Below are 21,181 nucleotides of genomic sequence, written 5' to 3'. Positions count from 1 at the left end.
CGATGTCAACTACATGATCATGCAAAAATCAATATGACAATGATGGACCGTGTCATAATAAACGGAATGGTGGAAAGTTTCATGGCAATATATCTCGGAATGGCTATGAAAATGCCATAATAGGTAGGTATGGTGGATGTTTTGAGGAAGATATAAGGAGGTTATGTGTGATAGAGCGTATCGTATCACGGGCTTTGGATGAACCGGCGAAGTTTGCACCAACTCTCAAGGTGAGAAAGGGCAATGCACGGTACCATAGAGGCTAGCAATGATGGTAAGGTAAGAGTGCATATGATCCATGGACTCAACATAAGTCATAAAGAACTCACTTATTGCAAAAATATACAAGTCATCAAAAACCAAGCACTTCACGCATGCAGCTAGGGGGATAGGTTGGTAGGAAAAGACCATCACTCGTCCCCGACTGCCACTCATAAGGTTGACAATCAAAGAACACCTCATGCTTCAAATTTGTCACACAACGGTTACCATACGTGCATGCTATGGGACTTGCAAACCTCAACACAAGTATTTCTTAAATTCACAATTACATCAACTAGCATGACTCTAATATTACCACCTTCATATATCAAAACAATTATTAAGCATCAAGTTGATCATAGTATTCAATTCACTTCCTATGATAGTTTTTATTATACCCAACTTGGATGCCCACCATTCTAGGACCAATTTTATAACCATAGCAAATACCATGCTGTTCTAAAAGACTCTCAAAATAATATAAGTGAATCATGAGAGATCAATAATTTCTACAAAATAAAACCACCACCGTGCTCTAAAAAGATATAAGTGAAGCACTAGAGCAAAACTGCATAGCTCAAAACATATAAATGAAGCACATAGAGTATTCTAATAAATTCTGGATCATGTGAGTCTCTCCCAAAAGGTGTGTAAAACAAGGATGATTGTGGTAAACTAAAAAAAGACTCATATCATACAACACGCTCCAAGAAAAACACATATCATGTGGTAAATAAAAATATAGCTCCAAGTAAAGTTACCGATAGACGAAGACGAAAGAGGGGATGCCTTCTGGGGCATCCCCAAGCTTAGCCTTTTGGTTGTCCTTGAATATCTTGGGGTGCCATGGGCATCCCCAATCTTAGGCTTTTGCCACTCCTTATTCCATAGTCCATCAAATCTTTACCCAAAACTTGAAAACTTCACAACACAAAACTCAACAGGAAATCTCATAATCTCCGTTAGTGCAAGAAAGAAAAACCACCACATAAGGTACTGTAATGAACTCATTATTTATTTATATTGGTGTTAAACCTACTATATTCCAACTTCTCTATGGTTCATACCCCCGATACTAGCCATAGATGCATCAAAATAAGCAAACAACACACGAAAAACAGAATCTGTCAAAAACAGAACAGTCTGTAGCAATCTGTAATTTTCTAATACTTCTGGAACCTTAAAAATCCTACCAAAATAGGACGTCCTAGGTAATTTGTCTATTGATCTACAGCAAAAATAATCAATGCAAAATCACGTTTCTGTGATTTATTGAATTTTTTCTCGTGCACGCAAAGTTTCTGTTTTTCAGCAGAATCAAATTAACTTTCACCCAAGGTTATCCTATAAGTTCTACTTGGCACAAATACTAATTAAAACATAAAAACACATATAACTAGAGACTAAATAAGTTATTTATTTAATAACAGCAAGGAAAAATATTGGGTTTTCTCCTAACAAGCGCTTTTCTTTAAAGCCTTTTTAGCTACGCATTGAGATTTCAATGATGCTCACATGAAAGACAAGAATTGAAGCGCAAAGAGAGCATCATGAAACACGAGTCAAACACATCTAAGTCTAACATACTTTCTATGCATAGGAATATTATAAGCAAACAAATTTGCAAGGCAAGCAAAAACTAGCATATGCAAGGAAGAAGAAAGAGACGATAGCAATCTCAACATGACGAGAGGTAATTTAATAACATGAAAATTTCTACAACCATATTTTCCTCTCTCATAATAATTACATGCGGGATAATAAGAAAATTCAACAAAATAGCTATCACATAAAATATTTTCAACACGATCCACATGCATGCAAAGTTGACACTCTTCCAAAATAGTGGGATTACCATTAACTAAAGTTATGACCTCTCCAAACCCAGTTTTATCAAAAACTTCATAAGATTGAACATTATCCAAATATGTGGGATCTAAAGTTCACACTCTTACAAAATCACTTTCAATAATATTGCAAACACTATTATAAATCTCATATTCATCATGGGCTTAAATAAATTTTCAAGATTATAAGAAGAATAACCCCAATCATGATCATTGCAACAAGTAGTAGACATAGCAAAACTAGCATCCCCAAGCTTAGGGTTTTGCATATTATTAGCACACTTGACATCAAGAGAATTTATAGTAAAATCATTGCAATCATGCTTTTTATTCAAGGAGTTATCGTGAATCTCTTCATAAATTTCTTCATCATAATTTTCAGATTCACAAATTTCGAGCAAAGCTTCATAAAGACAATCTAGTGCACAAAACTCACTAGCAATTGGTTCATCACAATGGGATCTCTTAAAAAGATTAGCAAGGGGATGAGGATCCATAGATCTTAGGTTCTCTGTTTAGCAATAAATAAACAACTATTCCAACCAAACGAGCAAACGAGCCAAGTAAGACATCAAAGCAAACGAAAAGACGAACAGAAGAAGGGCGGATAAAATTGCAAGGGTGAAGTGGGGGAGAGAAAAACGAGAGGCAAATGGCAAATAATGTAATGTGAGGGAGATGAGTTTGTGATGGATACTTGGTATGTCTTGACTTGAGTGAAGACCTCCCCGGCAACGGCGCCAGAAATCCTTCTTGCTACCTCTTGAGCATGCGTTGGTTTTTCCCTTGAAGAGGAAAGGGTGATGCAGCAAAGTAGCGTAAGTATTTCCGTCAGTTTTGCGGACCAAGGTATCAATCCAGTAGGAGGCTCCTCAAAAGTCTCACGCACCTACACAAACAAACAAGAACCTCGCAACCAACGCGATAAAGGGGTTGTCAATCCCTTCACGGAAACTTGCGAAAGTGAGATCTGATAGAGATAATATGATAAGATAAATATTTTTGGTATTTTTATGATATAGATTGGAAAGTAAAAGATGCAAATAAAATTAGATGGAAAACTTATATGATAAAAGATAGACCCGGGGGTGAACAAATTACAGTCGAGCAATTGACAGAAAAGTGCATAGTTATGAGAATATCTTGGCATGATCATGTATATAGGCATCACGTCCACAACAAGTAGACCGACTCCTGCCTGCATCTACTACTATTACTCCACACATCGACTGACTCTCGCCTGCATCTAGAGTATTAAGTTCATAAGAACAGGGTAACACATTAAGCAAGATGACATGATGTAGAGGGATAAACTCATGAAATATGATATAAAACCCATCTTTTTATCCTCGATGGCAACAATACAATACGTGCCTTGCTGCCGCTACTGTCGCTGGGAAAGGACACTGCAAGATTGAACCCAAAGCTAAGCACTTCTCCCATGGCAAGAAAGATCAATCTAGTAGGCCAAACCAAACAGATAATTCGAAGAGACTTGCAAAGATAACCAATCATACATAAAAGAATTAAGAGGAGATTCAAATATTTCTCATAGATAAACTTGATCATAAACCCACAATTCATCGGATCTCGACAAACACACGGCAAAAAGAGTTACATCCAATAGATCTCCAAGAAGAGGAAGGAGAACTTTGTATTAAGAATCAAAAAGAGAGAAGAAGCCATCTAGCTATTAACTATGGACCCGAAGGTCTGTGGTAAACTACTCACAACTCATCGAAGAGGCCTTGGTGGTGATGGAGAGGCCCTCCGTGGTCGATTCCCCCTCCAGCGGAGCACCAGCCAAGGCTCCAAGATGGGATCTCGAGGATACAGAAGGTTGCGGCAGTGGAAATAGTTTTTCGTGGTGCTCCTGGATGGTTTCGGGGTACGAAGATATATATAGGCGAAGGAAGTTGGTCAGGGGAGCCACGAGGGGCCCACGAGGCAGGGGGCACGCCCACCCTTACTGGGCGTGTCGGCCACCCTCGTGGCCACCTCAGCTGCTTCTTGACGTCCACTCCAAGTCTCCTGGATCGCGTTTGTTCCAAAAAGATCGCTCTTGAAGGTTTGATTCCGTTTGGACTCCGTTTGATATTCCTTTCCTTCGATATACTGAAATAGGCAAGAAAACAGCAATTCGGGCTGGGCCTCCGGTTAGTAGGTTAGTCCCAAAAAATGATATAAAAGTGTAAAGTAAAGCCCATAAACATCCAAAACAGGTAATATAATATCATGGAACAATAAAAAATTATAGATACGTTGGAGACGTATCAGGGTACGAACCTTTTTTGTGATCCTCTAGCATGTGATCGAACTTCACCTTCTCCTTTTCACTTTCGCACTGACTCCTTGCATCAATAATTACCCGGCGGAGTTCATCATTGGTCATATCGTCTGGTTCCTCTTGATCTTCAACAGATTCCCCGTTGCAGCATCACCGTACTTAGGGGGCACATAGTTGTCATCGTACTCTTCTTCTTTGTTGTCTTCCATCATAACCCCTATTTCTCCGTGCTTGGTCCAAACATTATAGTGTGGCATGAAACCCTTCTCAAGCAGGTGGATGTGAAGGATTTTCCAGTTAGAGTAAGACTTCGTATTCTCACAGATAGGGCATGAACAACACATAAAACCATTCTGCTTGTTTGCCTCAGCCACTTCGAGAAAATCATGCACGCCCTTAATGTACTTGGAGGTGTGTCTGTCACCGTACATCCATTGCCGGTTCATCTGCGTGCATTATATATAATTAAGTGTGTCAAAAACCATTACAGAACATCATTAATAGATAATTAAGTGACCAAATTAATAGAAGTTCATCACCGCATTAAAACCAAAGCACATACATAGTTCTCGTTGAACAACATATAGCTCTCCATAGCATCTAATTAATTAAACAATACATTGAAACTATGTAAAACATTTCAATGCGAAAACAAATGTGATCTTAATCGCAACCATGGTAACAATTGATCGAACGACATAGTGATACCAAGCCTCGGTATGAATGTCATATTTTTTAATCTTTCTAATCTTCAAGCGCATTGCATCCATCTTGATCTTGTGATCATCGACGAGATCCGCAACATGCAACTCCAATATCATCTTCTCCTCCTCAATTTTTTTTATTTTTTCCTTCAAGAAATTGTTTTCTTCTTCAATTAAATTTAACCTCTCGACAATAGGGTCGGTTGGAATTTCCGGTTCACATACCTCCTAGATAAATAAAATCTATGTCACGTTGGTCGGCATAATTGTCATAAACAATAAATGAATCAAATATCTCCCTAATAATAAAGCACAGATTGAGTCTCTCGGGTTCATCGTCGTGGCGTTTTGCAAAAAAGCACATGTTGTTTTGACTATTCAATCTGCAGTCTAAATCGAACCGGTACGAAGGGGAAAAGGACGCAGCCACGCTCTGCCTCGCCCTCCCTGCCACATCCACCTCCTGCCAGGCGCCGCACGCTGCCGGTCGCCTCCTGCCCTGCCCAGCCCCGCCCGGCCCTGCACCGCCTCATTGCGTGTCACCGGCCGCCTAAACAACGCCCCCACTCCCCCACCTTCTTCCTCCCTGGCTCATTCTCCACCCCCACCAACCACCATCCTCTCCACCATCGTCGGGCGCTGCCACTGGCCACCCACCGGATGACCCACGTGCACCCGAGACCCGGCGCCCCCATCCGTCTACCTCCTAGCCGCGTGGCGCCACCGCTCCACAAAACTCCCGCAGAACCACACCTCCAATCCCCTGGCTACGCCTCCCACCTCCATAGCTCTCGACAAAAGCTGGATCCAGCGGCCACCACCCCTCATCGCCCCCGGCTGGGCTTCCCTCAATCTCCCACCGCCCCCAAAGCGCCGCCCGGCAATTGATCCGAGCCAGCAACCGCCCGAGCGCGCCTCCTGGCCGCGGATCCAGGCCAGCAACTACTCCTCTCCTCCCCCGCGACTGGTTGCCTCCACTACCCTCCCTTCCAGCTTAGGGTCCGGCGAGCCCCAGCCGCCACGCTCCCTCTTTCCTCTCCTCTACTTCAAGATCGAGGGTGAGCTCACCGACGCTTGCTCTCTATCGACCTCCCCTTCCTCATCTTTCCCAGCCACCCCGCGGCATGTAGTACAGGGTGGCGAAGCTATGCAGTTCGCCTTGTCCGCCCCGCCGTGTACCTTGCTGGTGCTGGTCCGTAGTGTGGTGCTCTGCTCTATGGATTCCTCTGCCATGGAGTTCAAAGTTTTTGCATTTTTGTTTCTGATTTTTGATGTGCAAAAATACAGTTCAGTGCAGTTCTTTCTTCTGTTTGAGGTTCTCTGGATGATGTTTGCATCTAGGTTGTAAAAATTTGCCTGCGTCAAGTGCAATTCAGAACTTACAAGTTCGGCTGTCAGTTTCCTGTGCAGTTCATTACAGTAGAATTTTTATGTGTTCGATTCAGTTATCTTTGCTCTGCTCTATGTCGTGAGGCTGCAGTCCCGCGATCTCCTGTTTACCGGTGTCGCCCCGGTCGATCCAGGTATTGGGTGGGGATTGGGGGTGTCACCGGGCGTCCAGATGACAAGTTCCCGCCGTGAGCTGGTGCTCTGCTCCTCGCCGCTGGTGGTTGTGGTACAGCGACGTGCAGTTTTCGCTAGGCTGTGTCGTGCGGTTCACGGGGCCGTGGAGTGTGGTTTACCGGGCGGGAGCGTGCGGTTCGCCGGGTTGTGTGTGTGTGTTGCTTTGGCTAGGAATTGGTTCACCAGATCACTCCTTCAACAAGAGCTAGCTAGAGGTGCATGAGTTTCATGCGTTTATGTTTTGGGCAGCAGAATTAATGAGCACTCACAATTAACAGAGGACAAGCCATCAAGGTGTTTTTCTGCACATATGTCGTTCAAGTGGAAGATGAGGCACTGTGCCTTCTCCAACTCCTTCCGATCTGCTGATGAAGTCAAGAGAATAAGAGAAGTGGAGATTATATTTTCTTGCTAAACTTCCCCATCAATGCCTAATATGTGTGCTTTTCTTCCTAATGGTGTCATGCTTTGATTTGATTTCTTACATGAGGAAGTGAATAGCAGTGATTATAGATTTCAAATGGATTGCTAGGTTAAATGGTATAGCGTTCAAAGATCTTAGTTTTTCTGAACGGTCTAATAATTATTCGGTTTACTAAACTGCTGAACTGCTTCTTGGGTCTGAATTTGCTGAATTGTTGAATGGTCTAAGAACTATTCTGTTTACTAAACAGCTAAACTGCTGCTTTGGATCTGAATTGCTTCTTTGTGTCTAAATTGCTAGGTACCCTGGAATATATGGAAGCGCAGAAACTCCAAGCTCTTCCAGGATTTTTTTGAGGAACTGCACATTACTGCTAGCAAGATTGCTGATGATCCTATGTTGTAGTCCAACAGGTATTCAAATGAAATTAAGGAAGGCATCCTTAGAGGTTGGAGCACTATGTTGTATCACCTATATGTAAGATTGTGATTTTGTCCCTCCTTTTCTTTTCTATTAATCCTACTGTATCGTTTTCCTTTGTATAGTTTTCAGTGTATGAAGTGTTTCAGGCCGGTGTAAGCCTGTTGTAGTCCCTGTAATGAAAAGGTGGCAAGTGACACATCACCGTCTCTGAACTGAACAGACATTGTGGCGTCGATGAGACGCTTCGACCCATGCTGGCCGCGGCGCCCAACTTTGAAGAAGGCTCAGACTGATGGAGTTGTCCCAAACAAGGCACAGACCTGACCCCTTCCCGCTCCTGGAGTCCTTGCATGCCTTTAAAGCATGTAATCTTAGTCGTTGGACTTTTTATATGGTTGATTCTAAATTCGTGTGGTAGTTGCAGAATGTCATAGCGCATGTGTTGCCTTTGTCCCACTCAATAAGTCCTTCGCCGGTGGTTACACACACGCGCGCCCACGAACTGCTCGGCCAGGGGAGAAAACAGAGCAGTGGTGTTCGGTTAGAATAGAGGAGGACATGCGGTCAGGTTTCAGGAACCAATGCCTTCATATTTTTCTCTTTCAACTGAGTGCTGGCTAAATAAGCACAAGCCTCTTATTACAAGGTTAGTTCAACTCAACAGCAGCAATAACGGCTTGAAATGAGCTAGGTTGGTCAAGGCTAGACATTATGGATTTGGTACTGTATATATACTGGAAAATGATAGCATGGTCTTTGTATGGTTATTTTTGAATTAGTAACGTTGTACGGTCTTCCTCAGCAGTGCACATACTAATGATTGCTGCTCAAGCATGTAGATGATACATTTTTGGCAACTAGATCAATAACCATAACATTAGTATGCAAAAAGGATGTAGATCCATAGACTAATACTCCTATATTGGTTTGGTTTCTTATGCATTTATTACCCCTTCGCACATATAACTTGTGTCTCTTGCTTCTTAAGATTATTGCCTGGTATGGTGTCCAATAAATTCAAAGATTGCCTCTGCAGTGGTCTTTAGCTACAAAGATTATGATTTAGAAAAACATAGATGATGACTAGCTATTGAGAAGCATAATCATGTTTTTATTTCTTCTTCATGAAAATCAAGGTCAAACAAATATCTTCATGTTTATCAGAATGAAATAAAATTGATGGACGGTGCCACTCCATTGATAACTAGAGCTAGCAGCGTGTTCATCTAGATGGTTACACTTTCTTCTTAGAAGAATGCACAATGCTATAATTAGTCTGTGCATTCGAATATAATCATTAGTGACGAATTACCTCATAAAGTGTTAGATTATTATCTAACAATCATACATCAACTAGACGCGAAGAGGTCATGGCAGAAGAGCCAGTGCTTGAATCAACTAGACATATGCAAGTCGGTGATTGGATTGCTAAAATCTTGAACCATGTGTGATATTTTTTCCCATTGCAACACATGGGCCCTTTTGCTAGTAGTTATAAAGATAATATATACCACATCTGAATCATAGACAAGACGAGGGCCGACGGGGGCGGATACCAAAACCATCACACTAAATAATAAGAAGCAATAATAAAAATAAGAAAATTATACAAGTATCTATATAAACATACAAGGAAGAATTTTTTCCTTTCAGAAAGAAGATAAGAATAAGAGACTCACCATGGTGGTGCCGGCGACGAGATCGGCGCGGGCGATCGACGGCGGTAGACGGGGATGGCACGTGACGGACCGCTAAACCTAGACAAATATTAAGAAAAATGGAGCTTGGAGGTCGAGCTTGGACAGGAGAAAGCTTAAGTAGTGTGGCTCAGGCATTCCATCGAACACCTCGTGTGCATAGGAGGTGAGCTAGAGCACCACAAAGCTCTCCAACGGCCAGCAAGAAAAACAGAGCAGTGGAGTGCTCTGCTCGCGGGCGAGGGGTATATATAGGCACCTCATTGGTCCCAGTTCGTGGCATGAACCGGGACTAAAGGCTACCCTTTGGTCCCGGTTCAAGTCACCAACCGGTACCAATGGTGGTGGGCCAGGAGTGAGGCCCATTGGTCCCGGTTCGTCCCACCAACCGGGACCAAAGGGTCCAGACGAACCGGGACCAATGCCCCCACGAGGCCGGGCAGGCCCCCTGGCCTCACGATCCGGGACCAATGGGCCCATGGGTCTCGGTTCGTGACCGAACCGGGACTAATGGGGTAATCTGGCCCGAACGTATGCCCTGTTTTCTACTAGTGAGTTTTTATCAAAGTCTTCATCACACAAGAAGAGCTCATCAAGCAAGGCTCGTGCATTTGTTGGCAAGGAGATGGATTCAGAGGAGGAGTCTGCATCTGAGTAGGCAGAGGTGGAGTCTGAAGAGGAATCTGATTCTGGAGTAGCAAGCCTGGCTCTAGCTTCTGCGTATGTCGCCAAGTCCATCTTCAACACTGAAGACAATGGCCTCGTCACCAACGCTGATGCCAAGGATGAGGATGACTCTGCTCCCACCTACTGCTTCATGGCACGTGGTGCCAAGGTAAACACACGCGATGCTTACTTTCAAACATCAAGTGAAGATGACTCTGAATGTAAATCTAAACCTAGCTACAAAACACTTGCTAAAATTGCAACTGAACAATAGAATGCTATGGAACATATTCAAAAGTTGTTAGACAAAAGCGATGACCTGTTGGACGCGGAAATGACCCGAACTCGGTCCTTAATTGAAGACATTAAAAATCTTCATGTTAGATAGAGGAACTTGAAAGTCGTCATGAAACGCTCTCAACTTCTCATGAAAAGCTCTCCTATGATTATCTTCAAAGGAAACAAGAGCTTGAGAAATTGAGATCGGCTCATGAAGATCTTCAAAAGGAGAACGAGTCACTCCGTGCTCAACAGATCAATTCCGCTGAGGAAGGATTTGAACCACCATGTCTAAAATGTCTTGAGCGTGATAATGCTATCTCTGTTGCTGAATGTTCAACGGCTGCTACTGCTGCAATATCTTCAACTGCTAATGTGGTAACTAATCCCTCTGCTGAGGATACCACTACTATTGCTGATGAGAATGCTAGGTTGAAGACATTGCTTGAGACCGGTATGTACAAAAGTATCAAAGGGCATCAGCCACTATGTGATGTCCTCAAAAAGCAGATTCTGAACCGACACCCTAGGAAAGAGGGTGTTGGGTTCGAGAGGAAAATGAATGTTGATGGGTCTTACTGGATGCCTGAGCAGTACCCCAAAACCACATGGGTTTCTGCTACGGGACCTTCAGTGGACCCATCTACCTTATCTGGCTTCTCTTGTGCTAACCCAATTATCATTGATGAATCCTTTGATGCAAACTATAAACTGTTCAGGAATCAGAATGGTGAAGTGTTTGCCAGCTATATTGGCACTAACTACAGGAATGGACCGCCTCTTAAGAAGATCTGGGTACCCAAAAGTTGTCTTGAAAGTCTTCCCATGAATGTCATCATGACACCACCCGGGAACAAGACAAATCCCGGACCAAAGGCTTCATACAGACAGAGGACTCACCTGAGTCACCCTAACGCAAATGTTTTGCAGGGAAACTATACTCAGACTTTTGAATATGAGCGTGTTTCATCAAACCGCTATGTTCATAAGTCCAAGAACTTTTCTGCTTATTTTTATGATTATTATTCACTTCCTGCAAGGCTATTTTCTAGGGCTCCAAAGCCAAAGTTCTCAGATGTCGCACTTAGACTCATTGCTTCTAAGCCACCCCTGAAGATGTGGGTGGTTAAGCAAACTTAACTCTCTGCAGGGTAAGGTCTCCAGCCAGAAATCAAAGGCATCCGGTGCTTATGCTGGGGACCTTAAACATCTTGTGGGACACAAGATAAAATGTCCATGGTCTTACTATGTATTTCGCCCCAGGATTCCTTGATAATCATCCTATTTATCCTAACCAAGATCTGAACTTTCATGTTCCGTTAGTTCGTCAAATGTTTCTGCTTCACAAGTCTCTTGGTGAAGCCTATCCCCCAAAACTGTACTGTAGGGTATTGACACCAAAGGCTTCAGAATGGATTATGGATAGTGGTTGCACCAGCCATATGACTGGTGATCGAAGTCTTCTGATGGATTCAACTCTACGCCTGTCTGACAAAAGTCACATCACATTTGCTGACACTGGTAAAAGCAAGGTATTTCTACAATACGCTGATGACACTATTATTTTCATGGAGCATGACCTCGCGAAAGCCAAGAATATGAAGCTTGTGTTATGCCTATTTGAGTAGTTGTCTGGACTAAAGATAAACTTTAACAAAAGCGAATTGTTCTGTTTCGGAAGAGCGAAAGAGGAAAAAATTAGTACAGACAATTGTTCGGATGTGAAATGGGATCCTTACTGTTTAGTTATCTACGAATCCCAATCCAGAATAGGCGTTTAACAAACAAGGAATGAAAATGTATAGAAGATAGATTTGAAAAAAAAACTAAGCTGCTGGAAGGGCAAGTTAATGTCTTACGGAGGTTGGCTGGTTATGATAAATTTGGTTTGTTGACGAGCTTGTCGATGTTCCTTTTATCTTTCTTTGAAGTGCCGATAGGGGTACGGAAAATATTAGACTTCTATCGATCCTGCTTCTTCTGGGAAAGTGATGAGGCTAAGAAGAAATGCCGATTGGATTGATGGGATACTATTTGCAGGCCAAAGGACCAAGGTGGGTTAGGGACCGAGAATTTAGAGGTAAAGAATAGATGCTTGCTTAGCAAATGGCTATACAGGTTATCGGTTGAGACCAAGGGTATGTGGGTACAAATATTGCGGAATAAGTACTTACGTACTAAGACTTTGGCCCAGGCTACAGCTAGGCATACAGACTCGCCTTTTTGGAAGGGGTTAATGAGGATAAAGGTAAGCTTCTTCCAACGGGTAAAGTTCATAGTAGGTAATGGTACCAAGACTAGATTCTGGAAAGACACATGGCTAGGGGAGATGCCCTTGGCTCTGCAATATCCTTCCCTATATAATATTGTACAACGTAAGGAAAACTATGTCATCACAATTTAAATTAGGTACCACTTAATCCAACTTAGGAGATCCCTAGTGGGTAAACGTGGAACGATTGGTTGCATCTAGTCCGCTGGTTGATGGATATTCAACTATCGGACCATGAGGATACGATTCGCTTCAAGTTAGTTGCGAATGGATCGTTTTCAGTGAAATCTATGTATCTGGACCTAATTGATTCCGGACCATTGTCAAGATCATTGCACATATGGACGATTAAAGTTCGGCTCCAAATTAAAATTTTCATGTGGTTCGTTCACAAAGGAGTCATACTCACCAACAATAAATAGCTGAAAAGTAGTTCGGTTGGTAATTTCAAATGTTGATATTGCAATCAAAATGAAACGATTAAACACCTCTTTCTCGAGTGTCGACCTGCGAAATTATTATGGCGCTCAATATATATAGCTTTTAATGTTCATTCCCCAATAAGCATCAACACGTTATTTGGGACGTGGCTTAATAGTGTGGACATACATATAGCAAAACATATTCGGATAGGGATATGTGCACAATTTTGGGCGATATGGAATACTAAAAATGATTTGATTTTTAATGGGACAAACTTCACTAATTTTTTGCATGTTATCTACAAAGGGGATAGCTATCTGACGAGCGCGCTGGAGCGGCTGATTTCAGACAAGGCCAAAGTTTCTTGATTTAGTAACTAAGCGGAGAAAGTTTGGCGCAACCCCCCCGCCCCCCGGCCCGTTGAAATTCAAGCGTTCCTACATGCAACTCCTTTATAGAGCCACAGTTTGAATCCGTATGTGGTCATTACTCACTCCGGACTACATAGAGCCTTTGGTTATTAAGTGCAATTATTGGGAGACGGTAGCACGGGCTATCTTTAGCCAATTTACATTTTTGGATCTCAGACTTCGTTACAATTTTATTAATAATATAGCTGCATGCATCGATTGATGCAGATGCCGGGGTTTTCTTCCTTTTTCAAAAAAAAAACTGATGGGTGATGCATGCTAGCTTGCAATGACTAATTAGGAGAATGAAGCGCACAAGTACGGGAAGAAGAGTTTGAGGCGGAAACGGAATCCGATCGATCGACAAAGCTCTAGCTAATTCGGACACGGTAAGGTATGTTATCCACCACATATATTAATCTCTACCCAACATCGATGGAATCAAATTATCAAAGCCTCCACCGAGAGCGAGCGAAACCATAGCCCTAACGATATCTCCATGGACGGGCGGTGGTGGAAGAGGGCCAGGAACGCGTTCGCCAAAGTCCCCGAAATTGTGTGCTTCCTCAACGACATGAGAATCGGCGGTTGCCTGGAGGAGTTTGGGACGGCGAGGGAGCAGTGCCGTGGACGGGAACGGCGGAGATCCATGGCCGACACGAAGCCCGGAGAGGTCGTCTCGTGCGCCAAGGCGACGGCCGCGCTGCGCAAGTGCATGGAGGGCAAGGACGTCTTGGCCAAGCACCTCGTCGCCATGGATGACGGCATCAGGGAGGACGAGTGGCAGGGGTGGGATCCCTATATGCAGGCCAAGCGGGCCGCGAGGTATAGATGGTGGACCGGCATGAAGAACTGTGAAGAAGAGTACTACTAGAAGCCTCGCTACCTTATTATTATGTCAAACTGTCACCCAGCTAGCTAGATTTTATTGATGCAGTTAACTTGGTTTAAAGGTTATTAAGACCAATGGTCAGCTATCAAGAGCTCTAGTCATGTTGAATTAAATGTTACCTAGAATTAGTTGGCCAAGTACTCGCTCGGTTCGATGCTTAGGGCATTCTCGACCTTTTAGGTTGTAAAGTAAATATATATGTGCTATCCTTTTGTTTGGGGAAACAAATACGTGCTATATGTCACCAGATCATATCTTTCCTTTCATCCATGGATGAAGTTTTTAAACGTATACTTTTTGTCACATATGATATATATATATATTTGGTTAGTCATGTCAAACAATTCCTTTGTAATCGCAAGTTTTCCTCTTAATTTGTTCTGAGATTGACAGTTGAATCAAGTGTCGATGTTCATGATGTTAACTTGGTTTAAAAAGGTTACTAGGACCAACTGACAACTATTTTTTTTAGAAAAAGGAGGATGTACCCCGGCCTCTGCATCTGGACGATGCATGCAACCATATTATTAATTATTCACAAAGACCATACAATGTATTACATCAATAAATTCGAAGCTATCATCTTGGCAACACCATCAAAGGAGGATGTACTCCTATCCCCTTGATGAAGGCGTGCCGAATGTCCATGCCTAATACTAAACAGACATAGCACCAAAGTCTAACATCTAAAGCCGGGTGTCCCATCCAAGCCACTACCTGGATTGGGTCCCATCTAAATCTTTTCTTTCATTTTTGGTTTTTCTTTATCTTTTTGTTTCCTTCTTGATTTTCACTGTTTTCTTTTTCTTTCTTTCTTTGGTTTTCTTTGTTTCATTTGTTTCTTCATTTTTCTTAAACACACAAAGTATACTCTTTAAATACAAGTTTTGAAAACTATTTTGAATACATGTTCAACATTTTTCAAATACATGGTGAATATTTTTTTAACGGAAATAAACATTTTTTCACACACAATGTATATTGTTCATATACATCAGGGACATCTTTATATACAAGTTTAATATTTTTTAAAGTACAGAATAGGTTTTTTTAATATATGGTCAACATTTTTTGAACTATTAGCTAACATTTTTTAAATAATTAATTAACATTTTTAGCTGTTGATTAATATATTTTGAATACATGATCAACTATTTACATACAGATAAGATTGTGTATTTTTAGTATACATTTTTGCTGCGGTGCTCCATTTAGCACAAGGTCTGCCGTTTGAAAATAGCACCGCTGTACATATTTGTCTTAGGTTGATGGTATTTGGCTATTCTCTTCTCAAGCATATTATATTATATAGAGTAATTCATATGTGGTTAATGGAAATCTTATACAAACAAACAAACAAAAAAGTTTCCAAAAATGGTAACAATGCGTTTCAATTTTACTTCGAAAAATAACAAATAAACAAAAAATCTTTAAATTAAACTTGGTGAAACCCAAGTGGAGAGGATACGCGAGGAATTGAGTCGAGGAGCGGTCCAGGCGGTACGTACGTGCGCACGCGAGGATGGCCGGAGTCAACAACGTACGGCGGCGCTGTGCTGACCGGCGGGCCGGAGAGGAAGGAGGAGACGAGCCGGCAGCTAGGCGTTGCATGTAGAGGACCGGAACCGAGCAATTGACGTGCGGCCGGTAAAAGAAGAAGAAGAAGAAGAAGAAATAGGAATTGCAAAAAAGAAAAGAAAAGAAGAAGAAACAGAGGCGACCCCGGCCGTGCACGTGCTCGTACAAGAAGAATTCGCTCGTTCATTGGTTCGTTCGCAAAGGTCACGGTAGGAGGCGCGCCCTGTTCCTTGAGCATCACGTGGGATGACTCAAGGTAGGTAGGCATTTCCGTGTGAGACTGCGAGCTCAACACCATGCAATGCAAGCTACAAAACCACGGCTTTCCTCCATCGACCAGAAGCTGCAGCGTCCTTTCGAGTCCCATCCTCCTCCTTTGGCCATGGGGTCGCTGCCGCTCCTCCCTCTCCTGGCCGTCGTCCTACTCCTCTGGCTCCACCGTCGGCGCCAGCGCCGGCTCCGTGCGCCCGCACTCCGCCTGCCCCCGTCGCCGTGGCCGCTCCCGCTGCTCGGCCACCTCCTCCACCTAGCGCGGGACCTGCCGCACCGCGCCCTGCGCGACCTGGCACAGCGCCACGGCCCGCTCCTGCTTCTCCGCCTCGGCGGCCTGCCCGTTGTCGTCGCCTCCTCCGCCGACGCCGCGCGCGAGCTCATGGTCTCCCACGACGTCGACTTCGCCTCCCGCTACCTCAGCCGCATGGCCCACCTCTCCATCCAGCCGGGCGCCGAGGGCATCTTCTTCGCGCCCTACGGCGCCCAGTGGCGCCAGCTCCGCAAGATCTGCACCGTCGAGCTCCTCAGCGCCCGACGCGTGCTCTCCTTCCGCCCCACGCGCCAGGAGGAGGCCGCCCGGCTGCTCCGGGCGGTGGCGGCGTCGCGGGCCATGGTTAACCTCAGCGGGTTGCTGGCAGCTTACGCCGCCGACTCGTCCGTGCGCACCATCATCGGGAGCAGATTCAAGGACCGCGACGGCTTCCTGGAGTTGGTGTCAACCGGTAGCAAGCTGTTCGCCGGGATGAGCTTACCGGACCTCTACCCGTCATCACGCCTCGCCATGCTCCTTAGCCGGACGCCGCCCCGGGTGAGGCAGCACCGCAAGGAACTAGACGAGTTCATGGACACCGTCGTCCGGGAGCACCAGGAGAACCGCCGGGCAGACGACGACGATGACGAGGACCTGCTTGACGTGCTCCTGAGGATCCAGCGGAAAGGCGACCTGCAGTTCCCCTTGTCGACCGAAATGATCAAGTCGGTCGTACAGGACATATTCGCCGGTGGCAGCGAGACAGCGGCGACGACACTGCAATGGGCCATGTCCGAGCTGGTGAGGAGCCCTAGAGTGATGCGGAAGGTGCAGGACGAGGCCCAGCTGGCGCTCGCCGGCCAGACCACGGTGACCGAGTCCTCCCTCGCCGACCTCAAGTACATGCGCCTAGTGGTCAAGGAGGTGCTCCGCCTGCACCCGCCGGCGCCGCTGCTGCTGCCGCGGGAGTGCCGGAGCGACGGTTGCCAAGTCCTTGGCTACGACGTGCCCAAGGGCACCATGGTGCTCGTCAATGCGTGGGCCATTTGCAGGGACCCCACGCACTGGGACGCCGCCGAGGAGTTTATGCCAGAGAGGTTCGAGCGCGGTGACGCCGCGGACTTCAAGGGGGCTGACATGGAGTACACGCCGTTCGGGGCGGGCCGGCGGATGTGCCCCGGGATGTCCTTCGGGCTGGCAAACGTGGAGCTCGCTCTCGCCGGGCTGCTGTACCACTTCGACTGGGAGCTGCCGGGCGGAGCGGAGGCCGGGGAGCTGGACATGGCGGAGGAGATGGGCGTCACCGTGCGCCGCCGCAACGACCTCGTGCTTGTCCCCGTGGTGCGAGTGCCCGTGCCGCTAAATTAGTTGATAAAAGCTTCGGTTAATCTTTTTCGGTTAATCTGGTTTCTGGAAGCGGGCAATGAAGTATTCTTCTGCATGCAGTTGGTATCCCTCCTGTATCTTCGCCTTCCCTCTCAAACTCGGCGCTTCATTCATGATGTGTTTCTTCTCTTCTTTTGTTTGCACTATGTATCTTTTGCTGCTTTGCATTTTTCTCTTTGTTTGTTTGTATGTTGCAATGTAATCCAGGCCGGTTGATAGCTTTGTTTTTTTTATTTGCGGGTAAACAAAAAACAAAGAAAGTCGGGTGTGACTCGAACCTTCGTTTAAAAAAAAAAGATTCAGCTTGAGCGATATCACGTTGGTGTTGTGCTGATTCAAGGAGTTTGCTCAAATTTATGGAAACGGACACCGCCATGCCTATATGTCCGTGCCTTGGCTTATTGTGACGTACATTAGAGAAATGGTGTACGTAAGCAGCATAAAAATGTTGTACAGCTAGTTGTAGTGTAATTTTATTTTTGAATTTTAGTTGTACTGTAATTTGAAAAAATAGCAGCACTATAAAAACAGAAACAAAATTGCATAACAATGAACGTAATCATAAACGACAGTACAAGAGAAAAAGCTTCGTACGAGGGTCGTGGTGAGGGAACAAAATTCCTACCCACCAGCCATTTTTATTCCCCTCTCACTGCCGCCAAGGCAGGGCGCTTGGCAAAGCCCGCACGGCGCCAATGACGGTGGATAGGTCCTGTTCAGGAGCGGCCTCGTGAGGAGATGCTAGAGGGTTATTGTGGGACGGCAAATGAGATGTGTGCTCGAGTGGTGGCCTTCCTGTGGTGTTTAGATGTATATTGCATGTCTATTATTTGTACAACAAACCCTCCTCCTTCCATGTATAGTTAAGGATGTGACCACTCATTGTATCTATATATAGTACGGCGATGAGTGGCGCCAGCTCTAAAAGATCTGCACCGTCGAGCTTCTCAGTGCCTGGCGGGTGCACTCCTTCCGCCCCGTGCGCGAGGAGGAGGCCGACCAGCTACTCCGTGCGGTGGCGCTGTCTGCATCACTGGGAACCGCGAACCTCAGCGAGCTGCTGTCCGCGTACGCCGCTGACTCATCAGTGTGCGCTGTCATCGGGAGCAAGTTCAAGGATCGGGGCGTGTTCCTGGCGTTGTTGCAGCGTGAGACCAAGCTGTTCGTCGGGATGAGCTTGCCGGACCTCTACCCGTCGTCGCGTATGGCCATGCTTCTCAGCCGGACGCCAGGCCGGATGAGGCAGCACCGGCAGGAATTGGCCGCGTTCATGGACGCCATTGTCCGGGAGCACCAGGACATCCGCCGGGCTAACGACGAGGAGGAAGACCTCCTGGACGTGCTCCTGAGAATCCAGTGGGAAGGCGACCTGCTGTTCCCCTTGTCTACCGACAACATCAAGTCGGTTGTCGGCATAAGCACCAAACCTCACTGGATCCATCAGAAAATCATGTCCATCCATCAGAGAGTCACAGAGACCATGAGAAAAATTGTTGGTGTGTTTGTCAATTTGTCATGCAGGACATGTTCGCCGGAGGTAGTGAGACAGCGGCGACGGTGCTGCAGTAGGCCATGTCTGAGCTTGTTAGGAACCCGAGAACAATGCGAAGGCGCAGGACGAGGTCCGACTCGCGCTCGTCGGACAGCCCATGGTGATCGAGTCCTTGCTCGTCGATCTAAACTACCTGCGCCTGGTGGTCAAGGAGGTGCTCCGGCTGCACCCGCTGGCGCCGCTGCTGCTGCCACAGGAGCGCAAGAGCGTGTCCTAGGCTTTGACGTGCCCAAGGGGACAATGGTGCTCGTTAACGCATGGGCCATCAGCAGGGACGACCCGGCCCACTCGGAGGCTGCGGAGGAGTTCGTGCCGGAGAGGTTCGAGCGCGGCGATGCCGCCAACTTCAAAGGCATGGACATGGAGTACATGCCGTTTGGGGCCGGCCGGTGGATGTGCCCCGGGATGGCGTTCGGGTTGGCAAACGTAGAGCTCGCACTCGCCAGGCTGTTGTACCACTTCGACTGGGAGCTGCCGGCCGGAGCGGTGGCCGGGGAGCTGGACATGGCGGAGGAGATGGGCGTCACCGTGCGCCGGCGCAACGACCTCGTGCTTGTCCCTGTGGCGCGAGTGGTCGTGCCGCCAAAAAACTACCACATTTGGGGTTAGATTTGCAAAAAATTACCTGGTCCCTAATTATTTGTAAATGTCACTGTGTTTCTAGTAATTTTTTTACAAAAGGCACTGATCAGGTGATTTGGCCTGTTTGATCACTTCCGGAAATGACGCTCGTCATCCACGACATGGCAAAAGGCGGTAGCATCAAGGAGTTCCAGATGGCGACGGACCAGTGCGACCGCGAATGGGAACGGCAGAGATCCATGGCCGACAGGACGCCCGGAGAGGTCGTCTCGTGCGCAAAGGCGACAGCCGCGCTGCGCAAGTGCATGGAGGGCAAGGACGTCTTGGCGAAGCACCTCGCCGCCATGGATGAGGGCATCAAGGAGGACGAGTGGCGGCGGTGGGATCCCTATGTGCAGAAGAAGCTGAAGCTGGACGCAAGGTATAGGTGGTGGACCGGCATGAAGAAGAGTGAAGAAGAGTACAACTAGAAGCCTCGCTAGCTTATTACTATGTCAAACTGTAACCCAACTAGCTAGATTTAAATGATGGAGTTAACTTGGTTTAAAGGTTATTTGGACCAATTGTCAGCTATCAATGGCTATAAAAAAATGAAACTCCATGGGCACTAGCACCCACGGTTTATTGATATAGAAGAAGCATCCCTCATGAGAATTCCAGAAATTCGTCCCCGACGTGGATCGAACTCTGGTCGTTGGGTTTACAATCATGCGCCCCCAACCACTGGGCTATGCCCACGTCTGTTGAATTGACTGTTACCTAGAATTAATTGGCCGAGTTGATCTTATGGTACCCCCTCGATTCGATGCTTAGCGCATTCTCGTCTTTTTATTTTGTCAACCAAATTATACTGTTTGGGAAAATATACGTGGTATGCCCTCCGTTCAAGAAGTATGTGCTATCCTTTTCGGGAAAATATACGTGGTACTTCCTCTATTCCTATATGACATTATTGCAGTTCAAATTAAACTACCAAAGCGTCATATATTTAGAAACGGAGGGAGTATATGTCATCAAATCATATCATTTGATTCACCCATGGATGAAGTTTTTAAACATATGCTTTTTGTCACATATGACATATTTGGTTAGTCGTGTCAAACAATTCGTTTGTAATCGCAAGTTTTCCTCTTAATTTCTTCCTGAGATTGACAGTTGAATCAAGTGTTGGTGTTCATGATGGCAACATAGAGATTGGTGGCTTTAGTCTGGGCTCAAGGACTAAGAAGCATCAACTGAAAATAAGATATGTGTCCCGGGACCGAAGAACAAGTAAACATCCATTTTTATTTTTGCTGCAGATTCGCTGGCAAGGAGAGGGGAGGGGATGGGAACCTGGGGTTAGTGCTTGAAGAGCAGGTTTTGAGTTTATTTCTCTGTTGATGCTCTCATTGTTGGAGGCAAAGCCGAAT

The 21,181-nt window shown here is 45.6% G+C and overlaps 1 protein-coding gene, 1 long non-coding RNA gene and 1 pseudogene across 4 annotated transcripts; all 3 read left to right on the top strand.

The window, feature by feature from the left end:
- Positions 1-5,578: 5,578 nt before the first annotated feature.
- Positions 5,579-8,170, top strand: LOC123162325 (uncharacterized). 3 transcript variants are annotated; one of them, XR_006481225.1, is made up of 3 exons: positions 5,600-6,157; positions 7,387-7,534; positions 7,632-8,170. It is a non-coding gene; the product is annotated as an uncharacterized lncRNA (long non-coding RNA). The 3 variants fall into 3 exon arrangements; XR_006481223.1 differs by having other exon boundaries at positions 5,601-6,157; positions 7,387-7,499; XR_006481224.1 differs by having other exon boundaries at positions 5,579-6,157; positions 7,387-8,170.
- Positions 8,171-15,946: 7,776 nt separating this feature from the next.
- Positions 15,947-17,748, top strand: LOC123160374 (desmethyl-deoxy-podophyllotoxin synthase-like). Its single transcript, XM_044578188.1, has one exon. It carries the CDS (start codon positions 16,028-16,030, stop codon positions 17,615-17,617), a length of 1,590 nt encoding a protein of 529 aa, XP_044434123.1. The 5' UTR covers positions 15,947-16,027; the 3' UTR covers positions 17,618-17,748.
- A 308-nt stretch (positions 17,749-18,056) lies between these two features.
- On the top strand, positions 18,057-19,796 carry LOC123158590 (desmethyl-deoxy-podophyllotoxin synthase-like; annotated as a pseudogene).
- Positions 19,797-21,181: the final 1,385 nt, after the last annotated feature.

The sequence above is a fragment of the Triticum aestivum genome, chromosome 7B (genome assembly GCF_018294505.1).
Source record: "Triticum aestivum cultivar Chinese Spring chromosome 7B, IWGSC CS RefSeq v2.1, whole genome shotgun sequence".
Taxonomy (NCBI): Eukaryota; Viridiplantae; Streptophyta; class Magnoliopsida; order Poales; family Poaceae; genus Triticum; species Triticum aestivum.
Note: the sequence above shows the minus strand (reverse complement) of the source record. Positions and strands in the feature narration are given on the sequence as shown.

Excerpts from the sequence above, each read along its gene's own strand:
- LOC123160374 (XM_044578188.1), top strand. The coding sequence starts at position 16,028 with ATGCAAGCTACAAAACCACGGCTTTCCTCCATCGACCAGAAGCTGCAG.